The 19,873-nt window shown below is 57.1% G+C and overlaps 7 protein-coding genes across 7 annotated transcripts; 2 read left to right on the forward strand and 5 right to left on the reverse strand.

Annotated features, from left to right (window-relative positions):
- Positions 1 to 203: 203 nt before the first annotated feature.
- Positions 204 to 4,940, forward strand: TRAVEDRAFT_55490 (uncharacterized protein). The gene is made up of 16 exons (XM_008034197.1): positions 204 to 1,166; positions 1,227 to 1,311; positions 1,360 to 1,414; positions 1,462 to 1,903; positions 1,955 to 2,120; positions 2,171 to 2,498; positions 2,553 to 2,584; positions 2,638 to 2,682; positions 2,735 to 2,758; positions 2,809 to 2,830; positions 2,881 to 3,082; positions 3,139 to 3,345; positions 3,395 to 3,562; positions 3,620 to 4,162; positions 4,217 to 4,459; positions 4,516 to 4,940. Exons 1-16 carry the CDS (start codon positions 273 to 275, stop codon positions 4,909 to 4,911), a joined length of 3,852 nt encoding a protein of 1,283 aa, XP_008032388.1. The 5' UTR covers positions 204 to 272; the 3' UTR covers positions 4,912 to 4,940.
- Positions 4,941 to 4,968: 28 nt separating this feature from the next.
- TRAVEDRAFT_159050 (peroxisome membrane protein) lies at positions 4,969 to 6,640 on the reverse strand. The gene is made up of 6 exons (XM_008034803.1): positions 6,414 to 6,640; positions 6,089 to 6,356; positions 5,663 to 6,039; positions 5,418 to 5,607; positions 5,256 to 5,362; positions 4,969 to 5,187 (listed from the first exon to the last, which is right to left on the reverse strand). The coding sequence occupies exons 1-6, from the start codon at positions 6,550 to 6,552 to the stop codon at positions 5,174 to 5,176; spliced, it is 1,095 nt and encodes a 364-aa protein (XP_008032994.1). The 5' UTR covers positions 6,553 to 6,640; the 3' UTR covers positions 4,969 to 5,173.
- Positions 6,641 to 7,461: 821 nt separating this feature from the next.
- On the forward strand, positions 7,462 to 9,422 carry TRAVEDRAFT_62125 (uncharacterized protein; the record flags this gene model as incomplete). Its single annotated transcript, XM_008034276.1, has 4 exons — positions 7,462 to 7,611; positions 7,675 to 8,758; positions 8,812 to 9,021; positions 9,076 to 9,422. 4 exons carry the CDS (start codon positions 7,462 to 7,464, stop codon positions 9,150 to 9,152), a joined length of 1,521 nt encoding a protein of 506 aa, XP_008032467.1. The 3' UTR covers positions 9,153 to 9,422.
- A 106-nt stretch (positions 9,423 to 9,528) lies between these two features.
- Positions 9,529 to 11,977, reverse strand: TRAVEDRAFT_139596 (glycoside hydrolase family 16 protein). The gene is made up of 11 exons (XM_008034804.1): positions 11,853 to 11,977; positions 11,759 to 11,794; positions 11,515 to 11,708; positions 10,911 to 11,454; positions 10,621 to 10,857; positions 10,500 to 10,565; positions 10,316 to 10,445; positions 10,183 to 10,259; positions 10,020 to 10,130; positions 9,792 to 9,961; positions 9,529 to 9,737 (listed from the first exon to the last, which is right to left on the reverse strand). The coding sequence occupies exons 3-11, from the start codon at positions 11,679 to 11,681 to the stop codon at positions 9,641 to 9,643; spliced, it is 1,599 nt and encodes a 532-aa protein (XP_008032995.1). The 5' UTR covers positions 11,682 to 11,708; positions 11,759 to 11,794; positions 11,853 to 11,977; the 3' UTR covers positions 9,529 to 9,640.
- Positions 11,978 to 13,150: 1,173 nt separating this feature from the next.
- On the reverse strand, positions 13,151 to 15,783 carry TRAVEDRAFT_139598 (uncharacterized protein). The gene is made up of 6 exons (XM_008034805.1): positions 14,715 to 15,783; positions 14,411 to 14,653; positions 14,270 to 14,354; positions 13,636 to 14,217; positions 13,405 to 13,584; positions 13,151 to 13,352 (listed from the first exon to the last, which is right to left on the reverse strand). Exons 1-6 carry the CDS (start codon positions 15,651 to 15,653, stop codon positions 13,186 to 13,188), a joined length of 2,196 nt encoding a protein of 731 aa, XP_008032996.1. The 5' UTR covers positions 15,654 to 15,783; the 3' UTR covers positions 13,151 to 13,185.
- Positions 15,784 to 15,975: 192 nt separating this feature from the next.
- Positions 15,976 to 17,418, reverse strand: TRAVEDRAFT_33377 (DUF947-domain-containing protein; the record flags this gene model as incomplete). The annotated part of the gene is made up of 5 exons (XM_008033797.1): positions 15,976 to 16,214; positions 16,270 to 16,606; positions 16,671 to 16,734; positions 16,784 to 17,004; positions 17,059 to 17,418. 5 exons carry the CDS (start codon positions 17,416 to 17,418, stop codon positions 15,976 to 15,978), a joined length of 1,221 nt encoding a protein of 406 aa, XP_008031988.1.
- A 154-nt stretch (positions 17,419 to 17,572) lies between these two features.
- Positions 17,573 to 19,816, reverse strand: TRAVEDRAFT_159063 (NAD-P-binding protein). Its single transcript, XM_008034806.1, has 10 exons — positions 19,576 to 19,816; positions 19,486 to 19,522; positions 19,313 to 19,429; positions 19,160 to 19,253; positions 18,916 to 19,106; positions 18,710 to 18,862; positions 18,444 to 18,645; positions 18,357 to 18,390; positions 18,198 to 18,303; positions 17,573 to 18,141 (listed from the first exon to the last, which is right to left on the reverse strand). Exons 1-6 carry the CDS (start codon positions 19,810 to 19,812, stop codon positions 18,753 to 18,755), a joined length of 786 nt encoding a protein of 261 aa, XP_008032997.1. The 5' UTR covers positions 19,813 to 19,816; the 3' UTR covers positions 17,573 to 18,141; positions 18,198 to 18,303; positions 18,357 to 18,390; positions 18,444 to 18,645; positions 18,710 to 18,752.
- Between the last annotated feature and the right edge of the window lie 57 nt (positions 19,817 to 19,873).

Raw genomic sequence — 19,873 nt, forward strand, 5'->3', positions numbered from 1 at the left:
GCGTATGTGCAGATGCCTGAATTGTACCACGACAGTAGCCTTTTGGGGACGAGCGGGTGAATGAAGCGAGCCACGTGCGTCCATTACCCCACATCGCGTCGCGTCCTGCTTCGGTTTCCCGCTCACGCCAGCTGTGGGCGACCTCCGCCTGCACTCTTTGCTTCCTCCCCTCCTCCTTTCGACATCCTAATGCGTCACATCTGCTAGGTTCCGCGACGCAGCTTCACTACTGAGGGTCTTGGCTTACCCCCGCCGTCTCGACCACATACCACATGGCGGTGAAGGACCTGGTGGGACTCTTTGAATCGCGCTCTAAACTCGACACAAGCCCATCTCCCTCGCCTCCTCGGTCGAGAGAGCGCAAAGTGTCACATGGTCCTAGGACGCCAACAGGGCTACCTCCGAGGTCGGTCGAAACCGTCGCGGATATCCCGACACCTTCTCCGGCGAAGTTCCTTGCCCATCCTCTGCTACGACGGCGAGAACCAAGCTCGGCAGACCAAGAAGATGACCCTATCCTCACCGATCCGACCGTATCTGGGAGCTCTACCCTCTCCAATGACTTCTCGCGTACTGAGGAGGACCTTGGCCGATCAGCCACCGTGGTAGACGCGGACGTCACGGACGAGCTTAACGGGTCGCGGCGCCATCACGAGAACATAGGTCAAAGCAGCTCTTTAGCTCGCTCTTCCGGCTGGGTGAAGAGTTCTAGCACGGTTCTCGACGACGGTTCAGCCATCGAGCTCAATCCGCTCTTGCCGAGTGCGCCCCGCTCCAGCTCTCGCCCACGCTCTGCAACAGTAGTCAAAGCACACTATTCCTCGAGCTCTACCACCACTCTCGTTTCGCCTGCCCATAACCTCGGACCTCATTCTCCAATAGCCCTCTCTCAAATACTGGCTCGGGATGCCGCGCCTGTGTCTCTGCCTCAGCTGGACGAATATATCTCGTCTATGGACATGCCATCCTTCCCTGAGTGCCACAGCCAGGACGGTGGTCAGGGCAAGGGCAAAGGGAAGGCACCCGCTGTGGCCATGTTCCCTCCCTTGGAGCGTTTGACTGGGACTACGCTGGCCGACCTCGAGAGTAATGCGAAGATACCCCCGGCGTGGAGGAATAGACAGTCCATCTTTGGGTCTCTGCTGAACGTCGCTCTTGGTGTTACTGCAAGTGTACTTTCTGCTAGTATGGCACATTCAAAATATTCTGACGTACACACAACACAGGGTTCGAGCGCCATTGCCCCATTCTACAGCGTACAAGGCTTAATCGACACATTGCAAATATTCGCGCTGATTTTGAGCACCTTCTGTAAGTTTGTATTTTCGCCGCGCTAGCATTCATCTCAATTGGACGTAGTTTCGCATGGGGTCAAGCCAGAGGAGCACTGGCGGACTCTATTTCTGCAAACGATGCAAGTATCGCCAATTCTACAAGTCTATCTATCTAACAATTCCACAGCCCGAACGTGCTCGCGCTGAACCTTGCTTCTAACCTCGTGCAGTCGCTCGCTTTGCTTGTGATACTGATGACGATTGCCGGCGTCCTGCTGTTTATCTGGCTGAGAATGACCCACGCTTGCTGCTCGGTCACTGTACCTGAGGGATTGCAGGCTACGAAATACCTCAGGAACTCTTGGGCCGTCGTGATCGTCACGTTTGTTCTCACAGTGATATACCTTCCACTGAGCACTATGGCGGTCCACGTCCTTGTTTGGTCCGATGACCTCTGGGCTGTCCCCAACCCCTACACCGGCACGACTACCGATTTGACTCCTGAGCCCTTGGGGCCCTCCGACGAGTTCAGAGACCCATTGGACTTCTGCTACACCACTACCATGCTACGAAACGAGGTCAACTGGGCACCGGTCATAGTCATTCTTGCCATTGCATCCTTCGTCGGGGTAGGTTTTCTTCTCTTGCCCCCGGTGTACTCGTTCATTGATGACAACCAGTTGACTGTTTGGTTTCCTATCCAACTGTACACGGCCCTGCGCCGTGTCACACCCAAAGTGGATCGCTTCACCGAGCTTGGCGCACCCCGAAGCAATAGCGACATGGACCGCGAATACCAACGACTGCTGGGACGCGACCGCAATCCCCTCAATTTCCTCTATGGTGGTGCGTGACATTTATAAATTCAAAAGAGATGAGCATCTAATAGTGTACAGGATTTCGGAGAGGTTGGGCGACGTACGAGTCGACGTACCTGTTTGCCAAGCTCACCACTCTGCTGCTGACCGCCGTCATCAACCCGGACAACTGTCTGTTCCGAAATGCCCCTCGCGAGAAGGTCTCGGTCGCGCGCCAGATACTATTGCTCATAGCCATGCTTATCTTCTTTGCACTCCAATGCATCTACGCTCCCTTCTTGGATCCCGTCAACAACGCTAGCGAATGGACATCGCGCCTGAACTATGTCTTGACATCTGCTGTATCTCTTGCTGTCGCACTCAATATACCCGGCCAGGATATCTTTAATGGACCAGTGCTCTACGTGTAGGTGCTCTCATATGGCTATGTGACGATTTCTCCTAACATTCGAGTTCACAGAATCTACGTGATAACTTATGGATTCAGTTTCTGTACGTCTCGAAGGTGTATGACCGTGGCAGGGGAGGGGCTAACTTATCATTAGACTTCATTTTCATCAACATGAGTATCGTCCGCCGGCTGGTCAAGAGTACGTGTCTTATAAGATATAACATACTGCTCGCACTGATAGTGTGCTATAGGACTGGCTCGTAGGATCGATTTTAGTGGGTGGCTCATACAACTTACTGTTTCTCCTGCTAATTTGAATACGTAGGCATCGATATATTTTCCCCTCGGTGAGTCGAAATCAGGGTAGGCGCGATCGACGCTAAATGATACCCTCCAGCCTCGATATATCTTCGACATCACCACATACCAAGCGTCGCATATGGCAGGAAGCGATATCCACACTTCTGCTCACAGATGAAGAGAGCCGGATGCCAAAGACGCAGAAGATGGAGTATAAGCAGGCCCGTGATGGCGAGTATCCCCCGTACTTGCTGCATTTCGCCGGCACCCCTGCCGAGAGGCACGTCGAGAATCTGAAGGTTCGTTGTACCCCAACCTCCAGTGTGATCGTCTTGCCAATACCGACGATGCGCAGATTCTCCGCGAAGTAGGCGCCGTCTCCTACGCTAAAGCAGTCGCCCTGGTCTCTGGTCCGGATTACGAGTGGTTCAAACATCTCGAAGAAACCATACAGCTCCACTTCGTCGGACCGGACTCGTACTGGAAACCTCACGGCACTGCGCCGCGCAATTGCACGCGGTTCTTTGGGAACGCGTGGTGGGTTCCCTTCCCGCCTGCGTTGGTGCGTGAAGTCCGGCGTTTACGACGAACTTGGCTGACCCCAAGTAAAGGTCATGCGGTACGACGACGGTCCCGAGGTGGTCTTGAGTGAAGTGCGCGACCTCGAGCACTATGTTCACCAGAACTCAAGCGAGGACATCGCGCGTAAGCGGCAACTGCGCATGGCTCTACGGGCTCTGGACGGGCAGATCGTCCGATGGCCGTACGACCACATCCAGGTGAGGCCCTTCAGAATATGGGATTAACAGTCGCTTAAGGTGTGACCTGTCCCACAGTACGTCGGAGACCGTGAAACCTTCTGCTGTTGTGGCAAGCGTTACGCGGCGCAAACCTCCATCCATTACCAGTCGTGCGTCTTCCACCTGAAGCGGCGCGGCGAGGTGCGGTGGGAGGGGCTCGAACTAGGCAGCGGCTTCGACGTCGAGATGACCTACGCAAAGAAGGTCCAAGTCAGCGGGGCGGTCATCGGTCTCACGGACGACTACGAGCTCACCCAGCCCCTCGCGCACTTCCTCGCCATGAACGAGCCCCTCATCCCCACCCGCCTGGCCTACATCGAAGCGGCGCTGCACAACTACCGCCACCACTTCCGGAAGGAGGCCCGGTGGAAGCGCGAGACGCTCTCGTACCGCTTCCTCACGATGGTGTACGACCAGCCGCGCGACCCGCGCGGGCTGTCGGAGAGCGCGATCGAGTGGGAGCGCGACCCGCGCGTGCGCAAGCTCATGGCGAGCAACGTGAACATTTTTGAGATCACGTACGACCGCCTGTGCGCCGTCGGCAGCTCGGAGCTGGCGACCTGGTGGTATATCTTCTGGGTAAGTGGACACGCTGTCCGTTTTGTTATGGGCGGCGAGTTGATTGCAGTCTAGGATGACTTGTGGCGGCGCAACTGGGACGCTATCGGTGGTCTGGAGAAACACGCGGCGGACTTCAACCCCCATTACCCTACTTCCATCGCATATACCCCGCTCCCGCGCGCAGCGCTGGAGAGCTTTTTGACTCAGCGTGGTCTGCTCCACAAGAAGCCGAAGTTTGGCGACTTCTTCCATGCTGGTTTCTTGAACAAGCTGTACCTCCGCATGAACGACATCGTCTTCCACGGCTCAGATAACGTGCGCTGGTCGTTCTTGTCCAAAAATTGAGATGGCTTGCTAACAGCCTTTCCTAGGCTATCATCTTCCACCTCGGCGACGACGCGTCGGAGCTGGACATGGAAGAGATCGACCTGCAGACGCTCCCGCGCCCGTCCACGCTCGGCACGGGCGGCGGCACCGACCACGACGACGGCTCGATCCGCGCGCGCCCCGCCTACCGCTGGGAGGGCATCCTCGAGGACCCGCTCACGACGCGGCGCAAGCACAAGAGCCACCGGCGGCGGTTCCTGTCGAAGTTCGCGGTGTGGTTCGGGCTGAGCCCGCTCTGGCGCACGGGCGAGCCGTCGCAGGGGCTGGCGCTGGATGTACGGCTGGAGAACGGGAAGTACATCCTGTTGGAGGATGCGGTGGACGGAGGGGTGGTGCGGAGGGACATGAAGGGCAGTGCTAGTATACCCAAGGACATCTGATGTCCTGCATAATGACATTCACGAATCACACACGAGATCTGAGAGCAGAACGCGGCGGTTGGAATTATGTCCCCACACAAGACATAACTCGCCTGGCGTGCGGTGAGATAGACTTCTGTGCAAGTCTAGCCGGGACCAAGCTCACTCCTGTGTGCGAGAAAGCGCATCTCCCCAGAATATGACAGGCAAGATCGAGGAAGTAGTACACGTATATATCTGTACGAGACAAGATGAGCATATCCGAACGCGCGAAACCCTAGAACTACGGAGCAGTGTCTGCCCAAAGGAATAGTCAGCGCTGCAGTTCTCGAAGCGAACCCCAAAGCCAGCGGCAGGATACGCACAATAATAATACTCGTCGATCAGCGGTATCCAGTCCTTCACCAAAGCCCCAAAGACGCCGACCAATGGGGCGCGCGCGGTCTTCTCCGCGATGCTCTCCAACTTCGGCCTGGAGATCATGAAGGTCAACAAGCGCGGCCACAGCAAGAGAACAGGGCACGAACTTGGTCCAGCCCTCCCAGAGAGATCCTCTCAAGAGGTACCATATGATATCGCGGTCCCTGCGTGCGTACTCCGAGCGTTCCAGAGCAGCAGACTGGGTGGGTACGCGTCGGAGATTGAGCGCGAGAAGCTCCATGGCCAGCGCCGTCATGAGCGGCTTCGTGTCCTTCCGCCCAGACGATAGCATGATAGCTGAGCGGAGAGTAAGTAGACCGCACAGGGTATCGGAGATTCGGATTAGACCTACCATACACCAGCGGTCGGACGTGATAGATGATCTCTGACAGCCATTCCTTGGGGCTCGCGAGCGGCTTCACAAGCGAAGTCGGAGCTTTCACAGACGCAGTCGTCAGAGCCTTGGGGAGGAGGAACTCCTCTACGGGGATAGGAGATTGGGTGGGCGGGGGCGGGGTGAGCAGCGGGTGGACAGGGAGGGGGATATGGTTGTTCTTGAGGTGCTCTGGGGTCGAAAGCACCGACGAGGGCGGCGACGAGGGCGCCAGTGTGGGCGAGGACGTGTCCGATCCCGACGGGATGTTCTCAGGATCAAATTCGCGCTCGGGGAGCGAGGGCAGCAGCAGTGGGCGTCGTGTGATACGGAGCAGTACAAGCCGCAGTAGCGCTCTGGAAAATGGTCCGGTCATGCCATACTTTCGTGGACTGAGATACGTACTTTATGGCCTCGAGAACGACGATCCCTCGCCAGCGGGTGCTTCGCGAAACCTTGCGGCGCAGGCCCATCTCCACAAGCAGCTCGGTAAAGCGAAGCAGCTCGAGCGCACGGGCAGCCCATTTGTACCTCGAATCCTTGTCACACCATGCCCGAGTATATCGCGTATGGGGAGAGGTGGGGATCAAAGGCTTGTACTTGGGATCTGTCTGCGCGACTTTGGCCAGGAGCGTATCATGGTACATGCTCATGACATTGAGAAGTGCGGAGACTATGTACAGCTGGGATCAACAAGACGCTCAGGCGAGTGCAGTAACGGACTACTGACGAGCTTCCGACGCGAGTTCAGCATCCTTGAACCTTCCCGGGAGAATCCACGTAATTGACCTCAGGGAGGACTCGAGACTGGATATGGTAGAGACATGGGCGACGAGAAAGGATTCATACTGGGCCAACGCAGACGACATTGAAGTAAAGACAGAAGAGGGAGAAACGAGGAGCAGGTGCCAGTCGGGAGGCGACCCGGAGGGGTCGAGAGGATGGAGACGATGGCGGATGGAGAGCTGGAGAGGACGAGCGCGGGGTAGCGCTAGCGGCAAGCCCACGACCGGCCCTGGGAATCCCGGCCACTACCCAGCCGGAGGCTCTTCCGTATATGGTCATTTTCCGCAACCGCTCAAAACATGGGCACGAGTTTCGCCACAACGCCGCGGCCAGGCGCAGACGGCACTTGCGGAAGGCCTATGTCCGAGCGAAGACGCACCTGAAGCCGCGTTGCATGCCACGCGGCCGGTGTCGCTCGCTGGCGGTGCAGGATAAATACGAGGGAGGGTCGTGTACAAACACGCGGCATCTGTCCGGCCCCAGTGCTTGTTTGCGAACCGCCGTGTCTCCCACCTGGCCTTCGTAGCCTTCGCAGCGTCCGGGACGGGTGGGCGAGATAGACATCGATGTGTGAATGGAGAAGCCGATCCGCGCGTGCAGGGAGTGTGCGAGTATGTACACGGAAAGGCAAGTACAAAGGGCCCCCATCTCGCCGAGCGCAGTCTGGCCACAGTCCACAGGAATGTGCGTTGTTTCGAGCCGCACCTGCCTTCATCGTCGACCTCGCCTGAGCTAGTCATCGCGCGCGATGACAGAATGCAGGGTGTGCGGGCAGAACACGGGGCAGGCGTCGCGGGCGCGGTTGATAGGCTGATCGCCGCACGAGCATCTCTCGCCGTCCATGATCAGAGGCGTGCCTCGCTTATATTTTCGCAGGCACCCTCCCTCCTCCCTCCAGCCTTTTGTCCGCCCCCGCTTCCTTCCACCTCTGGGCTCCCCCTCAGCTGTCGCTTTCGATTTACTTCTAGAGCGGCGAGCCTCTCCCGCCAGCCATGTCTACCGCTGCGCCTAAGCCCCCCAATCCGCGACTCAACTACTATCAGCAGAGCCCGGTGCGGGGCCAGCTCGAGGTCCCGGACAGCAGTGCAGCCAAGACAAGCTGGCGTTACATACAATGCACAGACACCCCCAACGAACTACGGGTACGCGTTCTCCCTCCATCGTGCTAGTAATGCGGTCTCAAACAACGTGTAACTGGCCCGTAGGTCCTTCTCCCGCCGCGCACTGCGACTATCTACCACCAGCTTCTGAAGGTGGAGGCCTCGGAGCTCGCGAAGGACAGGGCCGCGAACTGGGAACGCATCCTCGAGATCCGCCACCTCAAGGACCGCATGATTCGCAAATGCACACGTCTCGGACGCGCCGCCGTTCCCAAAGACAAGCCCGCCCCACGCGTCATGTTTCAAACCGTCCACGCGCCACCCGACTTCCGCCTGAAGGAGATGGAACGTTGGTTCAGGATGCAACACCCGGACTCCGTGAGGGCCCCTGCCGAGGGGAGCGGCGCGCCATACTGCCGAGAGTGCCAGGAGTGCATCGCGCACCAGGCGCAGAGCAGCGCTCAGGCGCATATGCACGCGCCAGCACATGCCCCGGTACGTCGCGCACCCTCGTCAAGCAGACCCGCCCCGTCGCGCGGCGCAGCCCCCGACCGCATGGCGCGGCGTGCCCCCGCTCCCCCAGCACAGACCGTGACATACACGCACGCGGGCGGGATGCCTCCCCGGCAGGACATACGGACAGCACGCATTCCCCCCGTCTCACGCACGCACGCCCGGCAAGCGTCAGCGCCCAGCGCTCCGGGATACTACCCTGCAGCCCCGCGCACAGCAGAGGGTCGCAAGTCTGCGGATTATCTGCGTGCGGACCATGGTGCACGGATGCATGTACGCTCGCCCGACCCTCTGCCCATACCCTACCGTCCGCGCGACGCCTCCTCCCCGCCGGAATCTGCGTCGTCCGTATTATCGTCGGAGAAGGAGTCCCCCGCCCCGCAGGTGCTGGATCTGCCAATAGCCTCGAGTCCAACTCCCATGACGTCCCCGCCGACGTCCAGTACGCCGCCGAAGATCGCGTCACCCCCTAATGGTCTCCCTACGATACATGAAGACGACCAGTTCTTCGATCACCGACCGATCGTGCGCAGGAGAAGCAGCTTGAAGAAGCGCGACAGTATGAGCCGGCTGAGCATCGCGAGCCAGTCGAAGTCCGTCGCGTGGGCGATGGACCGCGACTGGACGGAGCAGATGTCGAAGTACGTGAAGACGACGAACGAGGCGGAGGTGCTCAGTGCGTGTATTCGCGTTTTGATGACGCTCGCAGCAGTACTAATGGAAGCGCAGGCGAGGAGCTCGAGAAGATGCGCATAGCGTACCACTGCGAGGTCGAGACGATGCGCAACCTGTGCATGAAGGTCGAAGACACCCAGGAGCGCATCCGTATGGAGAGCGAGTGTCTGCGCCGGGATCAGGCGCTGGTGCGCGCGCAGGAGAGCAAGATTCTCGCGAACACAGAGCAGATCGAGCAGAAACAGCAGGAGTTCCTCGCAAAGGGTGCGTCCTCCTTGCGCTGACTCGTTTGAGGCCTCGGCTGACCATCGTCTGTAGTCCTCGCCGCGCTGGAAGAGTCCCGACGCGTCGTCCAGTTGTGCGACAAGAAGCGGGACATGCACGACTCGTCATGACCCGACACTGACGATCTATGCCCCGCCCTCCGATATGTACGATCGCACGATGACGAACCCCCACATGGTATCTAAGTATTGGGAGGACCGCATATATCCGCGCCTAAGGCTATTATGACTGGATATACCCCGTCGGTCCCCCTTCCTTCTGTCTGTAACATATGTAGCATAGTGGCCGGATTTTGTTTTCCACGTACATACTTGTCGTTGTTTGTTTAGGACGCATGCGCAGGTATGCCTAGAGTCGACGAAGTATTTGTATGCCATCACCCAGAATCCAGATCATATGAAACATTAACGTCGACCACCCCGCAAGTGCTGGTCATCATGTTGGATGCTTTATGTCCGTGAGACTGGAACGGCAGGCTCTGCGCGCGGAGTTAGACGCAAGCACAAAAAGGCACGTAAGGTATATTGGTATATGACTTCCGAACAAACGTGTCTGCCGCGCGAGCTGCCCGCAGCAAGAGCAACCCCACCATGACCTACTAATCGCACCCGTCGATCAGCCTGTTCCGGGGCACCGGCTGCTTGAAGTCGTCGTGCCAGGTTGTCAAGTTCGGGTTCGTGTACGCCTCCCCATACCTGCGGCCCAAGCCCGTCAGCGATCACCAACTTCAAGATGGAGGACGGACGTACGCTTTGATGTACTCCGCCGTCGGGAAGTCCGGGGGGTCGCACCCGATGTTGATGTTGTTCGGGTCCTGGTAGACACGAACCCAGTCAATACGGAGCGTGGTCGGGAACTGGAGTTTGTCGTAGTCGATGGCGCCGAAGTTCGGGGACATGCCCAGGTTAGCGATCAAGTACTGCACAGTGGAGGGGACCATCAGTGGGGTGCACGGCGGTGGCGACATAGAGGCATACCAGCGGCTCTTGAGGGATGGGGCGAGGGCCGATCTCCACTCGAGGGTCGGCAGCCATGCCCTCCTGGCGCAGCACCCAGGCAAGCTTGTCGTCGGAGATCCATCCGATGTACTGAGTAGAGCGTGAGTTGCATGCGGCGCCAGACGTGCCGGAGAGTACCCACCCCTCCATCGAAACCAGGCTGGTACTGGAAGCCATAGACGGCGAATTCGCCGCCCTCGAACTCGTACGCACGCTGGTCTGCGGGAGCGATCAGAGTCCAATCAGGGGGCCCAAGGGGCCGGATATATACGTACTGGTAGCGGTGACGACTGAAGTAGCCTGTTGGAATACACCACCTTTGTAGGTGTTTAAAGCGCTGATGGTTGGGTCGGATATGATGAGGTTGTCCGAGGTGTTAAACCAGTCGTAATTATAGTTGTATGGCTGTGAGCCATTGATTAGCGTGGCTGGAATCGGTGACGGGGTGCTATAACGTACACCCCATTGACCAGACTGGGAAACAGCACCGATATCGCCAAGGGAGTCAAGACCGGGGACTGAAATCTGCAGGCTCCATCATCAGCCGTGACCAGCGATCGAGAGCTATTTACCAAGGTACCTGGGCTTCGAATATATCAATCTCGGGCGCGGAGCGACCGACGTATTCGCCATTCGCGTGGACAGGTCCGGGGTGGGACTCCCCCGGGCATGTGCAACGAGAAAGCCTCTGACCAGGAAGGAAAGATAGTATACCCCCATTGCCAGTATCGCCGTCGATCGTTGCATTGACAGGAAGACCATTGATTGTCTGGTTCGCGACGGTCCCGACATCGCAGGAGTCGTAGGTGTATGGCCACTGTGCGGGTATGAGAACAGCGGCTCCGCCGATTGACTGAGCCGTGCACATACCATGCCCTCGAGTGATGCGCCATAGCCAGCTCGACCGAGATTGCCCATCGTCCAGACCGCAGGCCAGAGCCCGTGTACGTTGTTGAAGCCCGGGAGGGAGACGCTGACCTCCACAAGTCCACCAGTGAAGCAAAACTTGTTCCACGTCGACATCATGCCGCCGGTGTAGTCCAGGCCGTGGTTCGGCTCTTTGCTGAACGTGATCTCCACAGAGCCGTTGCGCGTGACGATGGCCTTGGGGTCGTACCACTCCAAGTTTCCCGTCTGCCAGTAGTGCAGGTCGACAGCCTCCCAGTAGGGGTCGTCTCCAGGATAGAACGTCCGGCCGTCCAAGTTGAACTCGTCGCTGAAGACTAGCTGCCACGTCTGGCCCGTCAGCAGGTCCTGCTTCGTGCGTACTTCCTGGGGTGTGTCGACATCAATGAGGCCCCAGTTGCCCGCGATCTGCGGCACCTGCCCGGTAGCGTTGATCCCGCCCAGGTTAAAGCCGCCCGAAAACGAGGGATCCTGCTTCATGAAGTACGTGATGATCGGATATCCGGCGCTGAACAATGTCGAGTTGTCAACAGACAGACTCGCGCTTCAAAAGCCATAAGCAACATACAAGAGCATCAAGATACCGAGGCCGAGGATAAGCAAGAAGCCTACGTTCACGAACCCACGGCACGTCAAAATACTGCCACCTTTGTCCACCTTACGGTCTCTGACCGGATCAGGGGTGTGCAAGTGGTCGTCGGGCTCACGACCGTCGGTGAGCATAATGCCGGACATAGCGTCGGGGTCGAGGGGCAGTATATACTATCCCAGAACCGTAAGCTGAGTACCGCAGTTACTGATTTTGCCCTCACCTTGTCAGATATAGAGCCTGGGATCTGTTCATCGCGCTGTATACGGGGTTGACGCGTTTAGTACAACCAAGATTCGGAAACAAGGTCCACGTACTGGTGAGATAGTGCTGGCGGGGCGTGCAGAGGACCTGATGCTCGATGCTGGTGTTGCTCGGGGACTACCATGACCATATGGAGAGAGAAGGTCTGTTGTGGAGTCTCCAGGTGCGACAGGCTGATAGGGCCGGTGTCGAAAATTTGGTGGAGGCGGCATGGTTGGGTTCAGTAATGACAGGAAGGAGAAGACACTGAACGGACAGCAGTGCTCTCGTAGGGAAGGGGGAGTAGATGAATATAGAGCGAAGGGATGGTGAGCGACGTGATGGTGGCAGTCCGAGGGCGGTATAGGTCTTGTCGGCTATCGCCTAGGAAGACCGGCGGTTTTTTTGGGTGACGCCCTGCGTTGCGGAGGCCCGAGCAAGCCGCAAGGAGGAGTGTAGTGCAGTCCGAGTTCGGGAAGTCTTTGAGTCCTTCAAGTCTTTCTAACCAAAGACGCAAGGCGTCTTCCTCGCGTCAACCACCCATTGATATTCAGTAGCGGCGACGTTCCAGCTGTTCTCAAATCGATAGGCCCGTGTTAAAAATAATCACAGACAGCAGTTTCAGGCGGCGATGCGGGGAGGACGTGGATGTACACGCCTAGGTGCGCGTACCTCTTCGCGGTGCTCGCGACCTACTAACCGACTCACGCGATGTGTCGCCGCCGAATCTGGGCGCGAATGCCTCTGTGTATATTTTTCCACGGGGGCCTATCGATTTGAGAACTGCTGTCAACCTTGGCCGGTCCGCCGAACTGCTCGGAGTATCGGTTCCAATAACTTGAAGGCAGCAGATAGGATCAGCGGGATGACTCGGCTCTCACGGGAACTCAAAAGATGCATCCATCTCACGCGAAGCGTTTGGGTACGCCCCGGGATGATGTCAATCACGGAATACCATAAGTGACCTATGCGACGGGTGCGTTAGCGGAGGGAATTTTCAATTACGTCGAGCGGTCAACGCGCTCACCAACACAGCACAAAACGTGATATATCCGGGGTCACCGCAAGTCTTGCTGCGGAGACCGGATGATCGCTTGGTATGCGCTCCACGCTGCATTGTCCACGCGCTACGGACGAGTCAAGGGCATTGCCCAGCGATTGGTCTACGGGGTCCGCGACCGCGACCACGGTGAGCAGAACACCATCGGACACAATGTCCATGGTCTTGCGAGCGAGTCGTGTTCAAAACATTCCAGTTCTACGGATACAGAGCGTGAATATAGCGTTGTAATGAAGTCTATCAGGCTGCAACGGACAGAGGTATAAGCATTAGGATGGGTAAACGGTACACTAAGAGGCGCAGGGGTCGTACCAGAGAGGCTCTGGATAATGTCCGTCGAGAATAATTTATAACATCTTTATGCGACGGCGTTTCGCCTGTGTCCACCAATGGCGAACCACAAACCCGTAGACAGTCATGATGATGACGGAGAGCGCGAGAACGGCAGCAAAGGCGTCATAGCGGTTGGAAGGTATGGGGTCGGCAGGGATTTTGGCGTTCATCGAGGCCAAAGCTAGAGCAAACATCAGATTGAGGACGATGCGCTAAAGAACACGTAAACTTACCGAGTAGGGTCTGGACACAAAGCACTCCGAGGGAGATGACAGTAAGGCTCACGATGGCCTTGTCAGTTCCCGACTTCGCCTTGTTGACCGAGAGCCGGAGCTGGGCGAGATGTGTCGGGTGGGACTGGTTAAGCGTGCGCTCAAAGTGCGCGAGTGCCTGTTGCAAGGTAATAATATGGTCTGAATCGATAGTCAGAAATTGCACCAGTGATACATAAAGATGGTGCGAACCTTGGACATCTCCCATATAAACGAAGACGTCAAGATCATGCTCGGTCCCGGTCCCCAGGCCCCATTCTCCTTGCGTCAGGAGCCGCTTCTTAACTTGGGCCACAACTTCTGATTTGACCGCCAAGAAACGGGCCAATGAAGTGACAAGCCTCCGCGTGCGGGCCATCCGATGTATCGTGGTTGTAGGTCGATATTCAGGCAAGGGTTCGTCGATGGATCTAAACCGAGGAATGGATGCGATAGCATCACGAATGGCACGCCTAGCTCGACGCATAAGCAGAGGGAGAGTGGTAGGAGCTAAGAATCGCGGCCGCGGAGCTGAGGGCATCTTCTCCTTGTCAATACCGACGAACATTTGCTTCTCGTCTGCATCGATCGCCGCTGACTTCTCAGAGAGTAGAGCCGTGTCCGATTCAGAGGACTGGGAGCGTCGTTTGGTGGTTGCGCCCTTGACAGGTAATCCAGAATTACCGCCGAGAGAGAACACGAGGTTTTCAATATCCAGGACCTCCCGTTCAATGACTGCTAGGAAAGGAAAGAAAGAGTCGACGATGGAGTCCATAATACCGTGGGCTATCCAGTCTATGAAACCGTCAATGATATAGCATGTGGGTCTTTCAGAAGATGAACATGCCTGACGAGGTATTGATGCTCTCTCCCATGAGCATTATCCTGGTGCGCACTCTGTCTACGTGCTCTTCAATGTCCGCAAAATGGAACTGTTGATAGGGCGTCAGTCTACGATGAACCAGGGTAAACAAGCAGCACGACTGACCGAGCATATACCCTCTCGAAATATGATTAAATAAACGTTGACCTCGCCGACTACGCCCTCGTCGGTCTGACGGAGAGCAGCGTCGTCGACGCTCAGAAGGTTCCGCACACGTTCCCGCGTTTTCTGACTCTCGATGGCCCGGAACGAAATGAAATAGTAGCCCAACTTAGGAAATAGCTCCAGCTTCTCTCGTGGATCTTGGGTGAGGATATCCTCGAGTGTCAATGGATGCAGATGGAGGAGCTGAAATATGATCAGACTTAGCCGTGCAGATCTAGCTAATGTGAAGGCTTGCTCGACGCACCTTGCCGATCGCACACATATCCTCCCAGGTCGGCGAACATACATCCAACCACCAAGCCTTCGGCACTCGCGAGGTTAAGCTTCCAGGGAGCTGGCTCTTCGTCGTTGAAACACCATGAAAACTCGGTACGTCCTGCGGCAGCCCCGCCCTCTGCTTTCCCTTAGCTCCTCGCCGTGGGAGATTGGGCGTGGATACGCCAGAACCAGGCGGAGAAGAAGACCGCGCAACACTCGACTCGTCCGAGAGCATATAGTCATGGTGAAGCGGTGAGAGAGGGCGCGAGGGTGCCGGGGTGATAGGTTCCGCTCTGGTACGGCGTACTCTTGCACGCTCCCGCAATACTGCGCTCAGACGGTTGGTGACATCTGGAAGGGATGTCGTGCGAAAGACGGATTCATGAGGGACGTCGCGCTTGCGTCCACGCTCGGAGGCGGCAGCTTGGGGCGTGTAAAGGACAAAGCCCCGGGGAATGTTCCGAAGGTCCTCGCGAGCACGAATGCGGGCGGCGACCTCACGCTCGGAGCGCGCGTTATGCAAAGTCGCAAGGCTGCGCGGTCGACGTTTGCGCCTCCGTGCCGTCTGAGACTTGGTGAGGGTTATGACCGACGCCGAGCTCGAGCTCGAGGAAGACAGAGAGGATGTAGATGTCCATGCTCTAGCCCAGCGCGAGATCGCATGCTCGACTCCAGCAGAGATTGCACCTAGCCGACCACCAAAGACAGAACCGCTGGAGCTCGAGGAGGACGAGGAGGATGTCTTCGAGGATGACGACGGCGAAGGCGACCTCGGAGGCGATGGCCGTCGACCACGATAGATGTCTTGCTCTTGGTCTTCGTCGTCTGACCCGTCCGTCAACTCCGCCGGGTTCTCCACATAACCATAGACTTCCGCAGGCGGGGGATTCTGGAAGTAGGAACCAGGCTCGTCTTGCTGGGGCATGATGGCGAGGGGTGGGTTGGTCTACCTAGCAGGTCACTGTAGACTTGTGTCGCCAGCATCAAGGCCGTGCCGCCAGGAGGATATGAAGCGGCGAGGGAGCTACATGGAACATGCGCAGGTAGTGGTCGCGTTCAGCCCCGCAAAAACGGCCGCTTCTCGGTACGCGGAGTAGGCGCCCATATATACATAGCCCTCTCATTGGCTGCCAGCTGCTTCACCCCACATATGGAGGCGGACGTCGGTCTACGAACGTGTGCACGACAAGACGCCGGCTGATATATCCAAGCATGCAATGCTACACCATAAACGGGCCGAGCATACATCATGAAGACCTGGGACGCTTCCTGGGACCACCGTCCCCACTCGGTCGAGAACGCTTGCGAGTCTCCCCTGCCCCGCCGGCCATTCGTGGCGGAGGCGCCCCGACAAAAGGTATCTTCTTCTTTTCTTTTTGGCCAACCTTCTTCTGTTTCTTTTCTATGGCCTTCCGCACTGCCTTTCGCCCGCCAGATGCTGCGAGGGCGTCGTACTTGGCTCGCAAAAGCAAGTCCCTCTTGTCCGCTGAGAAAGGGATACTGGGTTATTCAGCCTACCGAAAGAATTTGAACGTACTCACCATCCTTCATGTGCCATGCCTTCTTCCCCTCTTTTTGCTTGCCTTGCTCTTCCTTCTTCGCCCTCCCGAGCGCCTCGAACTGGACCTTGTCTTGCCGATCCCTGTTGACGGCACTCTCCGCTCGCTTGACCGCACGTTCCAGCCGTTCCACTTCTGCTTCACGCTCCTCCCGGAGATCGCGCGGAGAATTGGTGAGCAACTTGCGCGCGCGTTTCAGGTTCTCTCGCAGCGTTTTCATTTCTTGTGCGTGCATATCTGACAGGAAGCCGTATTGAGAGTGGAACCTCTTGGGGTCAAATTCGCCTGTTATATGCAGGAACCGTGGGTCGCGAGGTACCTATGAGTAGAGTTAGCGTCGGCGCCTGTGACAGATGACGAGGAACGAGCAGTGCTATACGTACCACTTTCTCCTCCGCTACAAATCTTGCGCGCCCTACTGGCCGTTTCGAGGTCATCTCCACGGGCCTGCGCGGGTGTCAGCGGCTTTAGCATACGATGGTAAGGACCTACTCACGCGTGCTTGTGCTTTCTCTTCGCAACTTCCTTCCTTGGCCGAGGTTCTTCGCGCTCCTTGCCCTTGTCTAGCCCAGATGCACGAGTAAAAGCGGGCTGCTCTTCTGGTCCTGACTGGTCCTCGGACTCTTGGTCGTCGGAATCATCGGATGCCTGTGCTCTGGACAGAGCTTTCTGCGCTTTCCGTAGGGCTCCAAATGGCAATGCCTTCAGGTCTGCCTCCTGTTGCGCGTATCATTCAGATCATTGTGTTTGAGCAGCGGAGTGGGCACGTACCAACCGGTCGCCGTCAACCTCCTCTTCGCTTTCGCCGCTCTCACTCTCGGACTCTTCGTCGGAGATGTCCTCTAGGTCCTCCTCGTCCACCCATTGGGCCACGCGTGGGACGTCGGGTTCGGCATCAGCATCGAATTCTTCTTGTTCCCCTCCAGAGTCTTCCTTTTCAGAGCTTTCCTCCTCTTCAAGCCCAGACTGAGACCCCGAGCTCTCCGATTCGTAGGCACCTTCCTCTAGACGCCTTCCGCTTGTTTTGGTAGACCCTGGGGTTGGGCGAGGTGATACAAGGGCCGACTTCAGCTTTTGGGCCGGCGCACTTGGAGGGAGCTTCCTGCTAGCAGGGCGAGGCCTTCTAGGCATAACGAAAGCAGAAGCGTGCAATAGGTGTGGATGAACGAGCTGAAGAGAAAACGCTCGGAGCGCCCGTTCTCGCAGCGCTACCGCGGCGGATGCGCGCTTAACTTCTCATGCCTACCGCCGTCGACCATGATCGACGTTCCCCAAGTACTGCCACCTGGTCTATCTCATCCTCAGTGCCGCACCGGTTTTACAGATGACCAGCAGAAGGAATACACTGCTGTACATATCTCACGTGCATAGAAGGCCGCTTGGCAAGTCAGCTTGTGAATACGCCTTACCGCACCCTCCTCGGCATTCCGCATCAACGGTTCTTCGACGCAGTGTGCCACGGCACTGTCGAGGCGAACGGCCCGCCACTGACCATATGACCTACTCCCTGGGACTACCAGCCATCGGATAAAGCAAGACAGGAAGCGCATCGGAGGTGGGGCATCTTCCAACCTCGATCAGCGCGACCTGAACGAAACCCGAGCATGGCTTCTGACATCCCTACGGCCCCTCGTTCCGGCCTACGGCGCGTCGTTACCGGTCACAGAGACGATGGCGTAGCGGCAGTGAAGCACGACGACGTCATGCCTTCATTCGAGGTGTGTAACCGCATATGGGCCAACGTACGGCCCAGGAGGTCATCGTAACCTCGTAGGTTGGCAATGCCTTTCCTGGTGCGAGAGTTGGGCACCTCTGGGCAACTAGCTCTTTACCGGTAGACGACAACAACGATGAGTGAGTGTGCCTCTCAATCATTTAGGTCGGTTCCCCATTCTTAATGCGACATGCAGGACGGACGGCGCGACGCGGAAGCCGGATGCAGACCTCGGTCTTGTCATGAAGTCTGGCGTCAACCTTCAGTACACGGAGCTTGCGCCCGGTGCGACGGCCCCTATGGTAAGAGTAGCTATATATTTTAGCGAGCGGAGGCTGATAGTTGTTGTTTTTAGCACCGAACCTCTTCGCTAGATCATAACATTCTCAGTACGCACTGTCGTTCTCGATGACTCGAGCATTTTGTTAATCTTGCCTTACAGTAAGCGGGAAGATTATCCTGGTGATGGAAGATGGCTCTGAGACCCTCATTGATAACCCCGGAGATACTGTCGTTCAGCGCGGAACCATACATGCATGGAGGAACCCAGGCCCAGAGTGGACGCGCTGGATTACCGTCGTCATTGACGCGAAGCCAGCAGTGGTCAACGGAACAGCCTTGCCAGCGGCAATGTAGGCTTACGAGTAAGTCCAAAATATCATCTCCATCGCGATCCTTCGAGAGAGCTAACTAATCGTACATTCACAGATAGTAACCGCATCAGAATGAACCTACTTTAACTCAACTGGAACTATTGCAGGTTGACGAACAAACCGCCGTCTACGAGTACTTGTGCACCCGTCACGTACTTTGCTAGGTCGCTCGCTAGGAAAACCACGGGGCCTGCAATGTCGTCCGGGGCTGTTTGGGGTTAGACCGGTTATAGGCAAGAGTAAACAAGAGCCGACACGCACCTCCGAGCCGCCCTAACGCCGTCCGCTTGACCATGCCTTCGCGCTTCGCGGCGTCGGACAGGTCGTCCTTATTGATGTCGGTTTCGATGGTTCCTGGGAGGACAGCGTTCGTCCGAATGTGATATTTCCCGAGAGCTACCGCGCAGCTCTGCATCAGCGATAGGATGCCAGCTTTCGTCGGGGTATAGTGGCTACACGGGACTTAGGGTGTCAGTGGTACAATGCTTCAGCGCAAAGGACTTACCATTGGTATTCTCCGCCGACGAGAGCTGATATTGACGAGATGCCGATGATAGACCCCCCCTGCGGCACCTGGTTTTTCATTTGATTTGCAACCGCTGTTCGGAAAAGCCAGAGGTGGGTCCCTTATGTAGCGAAGATGTGAGAGCTTGCTCACCTTGGGTGATGTAGAATGAACCGTCCAAGTTAACTTGGCGTGTCCGCTCCCAAGTTTCAGGTGGCATGGTCAGGAAATCCGCGAATGGGCAGATGCCTGCGTTGCTGACAAGCACATCTATCGATATCGGACGTTTAGGCTCAGAAAACCCGACCGCAACTGGTGAACTCTACCTAAACGACCAAATGCCTTAACTCCTTCGTCGACGATCTACGAATGCATCGCTCAATATAATTGCGACACGCAAAGAGGTCACTGCGTACCTTCAGAGAAGTCTCGCGCTGGGCGATATCTCCAGGAACGGCTACCGCCTTCGCGTTGGGATATGTTGATTCGATTTGCTCCTTCAACGACTGAACCTCCTTCTCTGTCACCTCATCTCCGAGGTAGTGCAGGACGAGTCCCGTCGCGCCATGCTTTGCGCATTCCAGGGCGCACGCACGCCCGATACCGCGCGAAGCGCCCGTGATGACGATGATCTTGTTGGGCAGCAGCGACATCCTTCCGTCGGATTCGCGAGAGCAAGAGACGTTGATTCTCCTGAGAGCGTGAGCACTCCTT

This window comes from Trametes versicolor (assembly GCF_000271585.1).
Source record: "Trametes versicolor FP-101664 SS1 unplaced genomic scaffold TRAVEscaffold_1, whole genome shotgun sequence".
NCBI lineage: Eukaryota > Fungi > Basidiomycota > Agaricomycetes > Polyporales > Polyporaceae > Trametes > Trametes versicolor.

Excerpts from the sequence above, each read along its gene's own strand:
- TRAVEDRAFT_55490 (XM_008034197.1), top strand. The coding sequence starts at position 273 with ATGGCGGTGAAGGACCTGGTGGGACTCTTTGAATCGCGCTCTAAACTC. Across the intron at positions 1,415-1,461 it reads ACTCTATTTCTGCAAACGAT|CCCGAACGTGCTCGCGCTGA; the intron begins GCAAGTATCGCC and ends ACAATTCCACAG. Across the intron at positions 3,083-3,138 it reads GGCACGTCGAGAATCTGAAG|ATTCTCCGCGAAGTAGGCGC; the intron begins GTTCGTTGTACC and ends GACGATGCGCAG.
- TRAVEDRAFT_159050 (XM_008034803.1), bottom strand. The coding sequence starts at position 6,552 with ATGTCGTCTGCGTTGGCCCAGTATGAATCCTTTCTCGTCGCCCATGTC. Across the intron at positions 6,357-6,413 it reads TGAACTCGCGTCGGAAGCTC|TCTCCGCACTTCTCAATGTC; the intron begins GTCAGTAGTCCG and ends AGCTGTACATAG. Across the intron at positions 5,363-5,417 it reads CTCTGGGAGGGCTGGACCAA|GCCGAAGTTGGAGAGCATCG; the intron begins GTTCGTGCCCTG and ends CATGATCTCCAG.
- TRAVEDRAFT_139596 (XM_008034804.1), bottom strand. The coding sequence starts at position 11,681 with ATGTCCGGCATTATGCTCACCGACGGTCGTGAGCCCGACGACCACTTG. Across the intron at positions 10,858-10,910 it reads GCGCATCACTCGAGGGCATG|TGGCCATACACCTACGACTC; the intron begins GTATGTGCACGG and ends ATACCCGCACAG. Across the intron at positions 9,962-10,019 it reads CCATCCCTCAAGAGCCGCTG|TACTTGATCGCTAACCTGGG; the intron begins GTATGCCTCTAT and ends TCCACTGTGCAG.
- TRAVEDRAFT_139598 (XM_008034805.1), bottom strand. The coding sequence starts at position 15,653 with ATGCCCCAGCAAGACGAGCCTGGTTCCTACTTCCAGAATCCCCCGCCT. Across the intron at positions 14,654-14,714 it reads ATATGTGTGCGATCGGCAAG|CTCCTCCATCTGCATCCATT; the intron begins GTGCGTCGAGCA and ends ATCATATTTCAG. Across the intron at positions 14,355-14,410 it reads TTCGAGAGGGTATATGCTCG|TTCCATTTTGCGGACATTGA; the intron begins GTCAGTCGTGCT and ends CCCTATCAACAG.
- TRAVEDRAFT_159063 (XM_008034806.1), bottom strand. The coding sequence starts at position 19,812 with ATGTCGCTGCTGCCCAACAAGATCATCGTCATCACGGGCGCTTCGCGC. Across the intron at positions 19,430-19,485 it reads TAAGGCATTTGGTCGTTTAG|ATGTGCTTGTCAGCAACGCA; the intron begins GTAGAGTTCACC and ends CGATATCGATAG. Across the intron at positions 18,863-18,915 it reads GGCGTTAGGGCGGCTCGGAG|CCCCGGACGACATTGCAGGC; the intron begins GTGCGTGTCGGC and ends AACCCCAAACAG.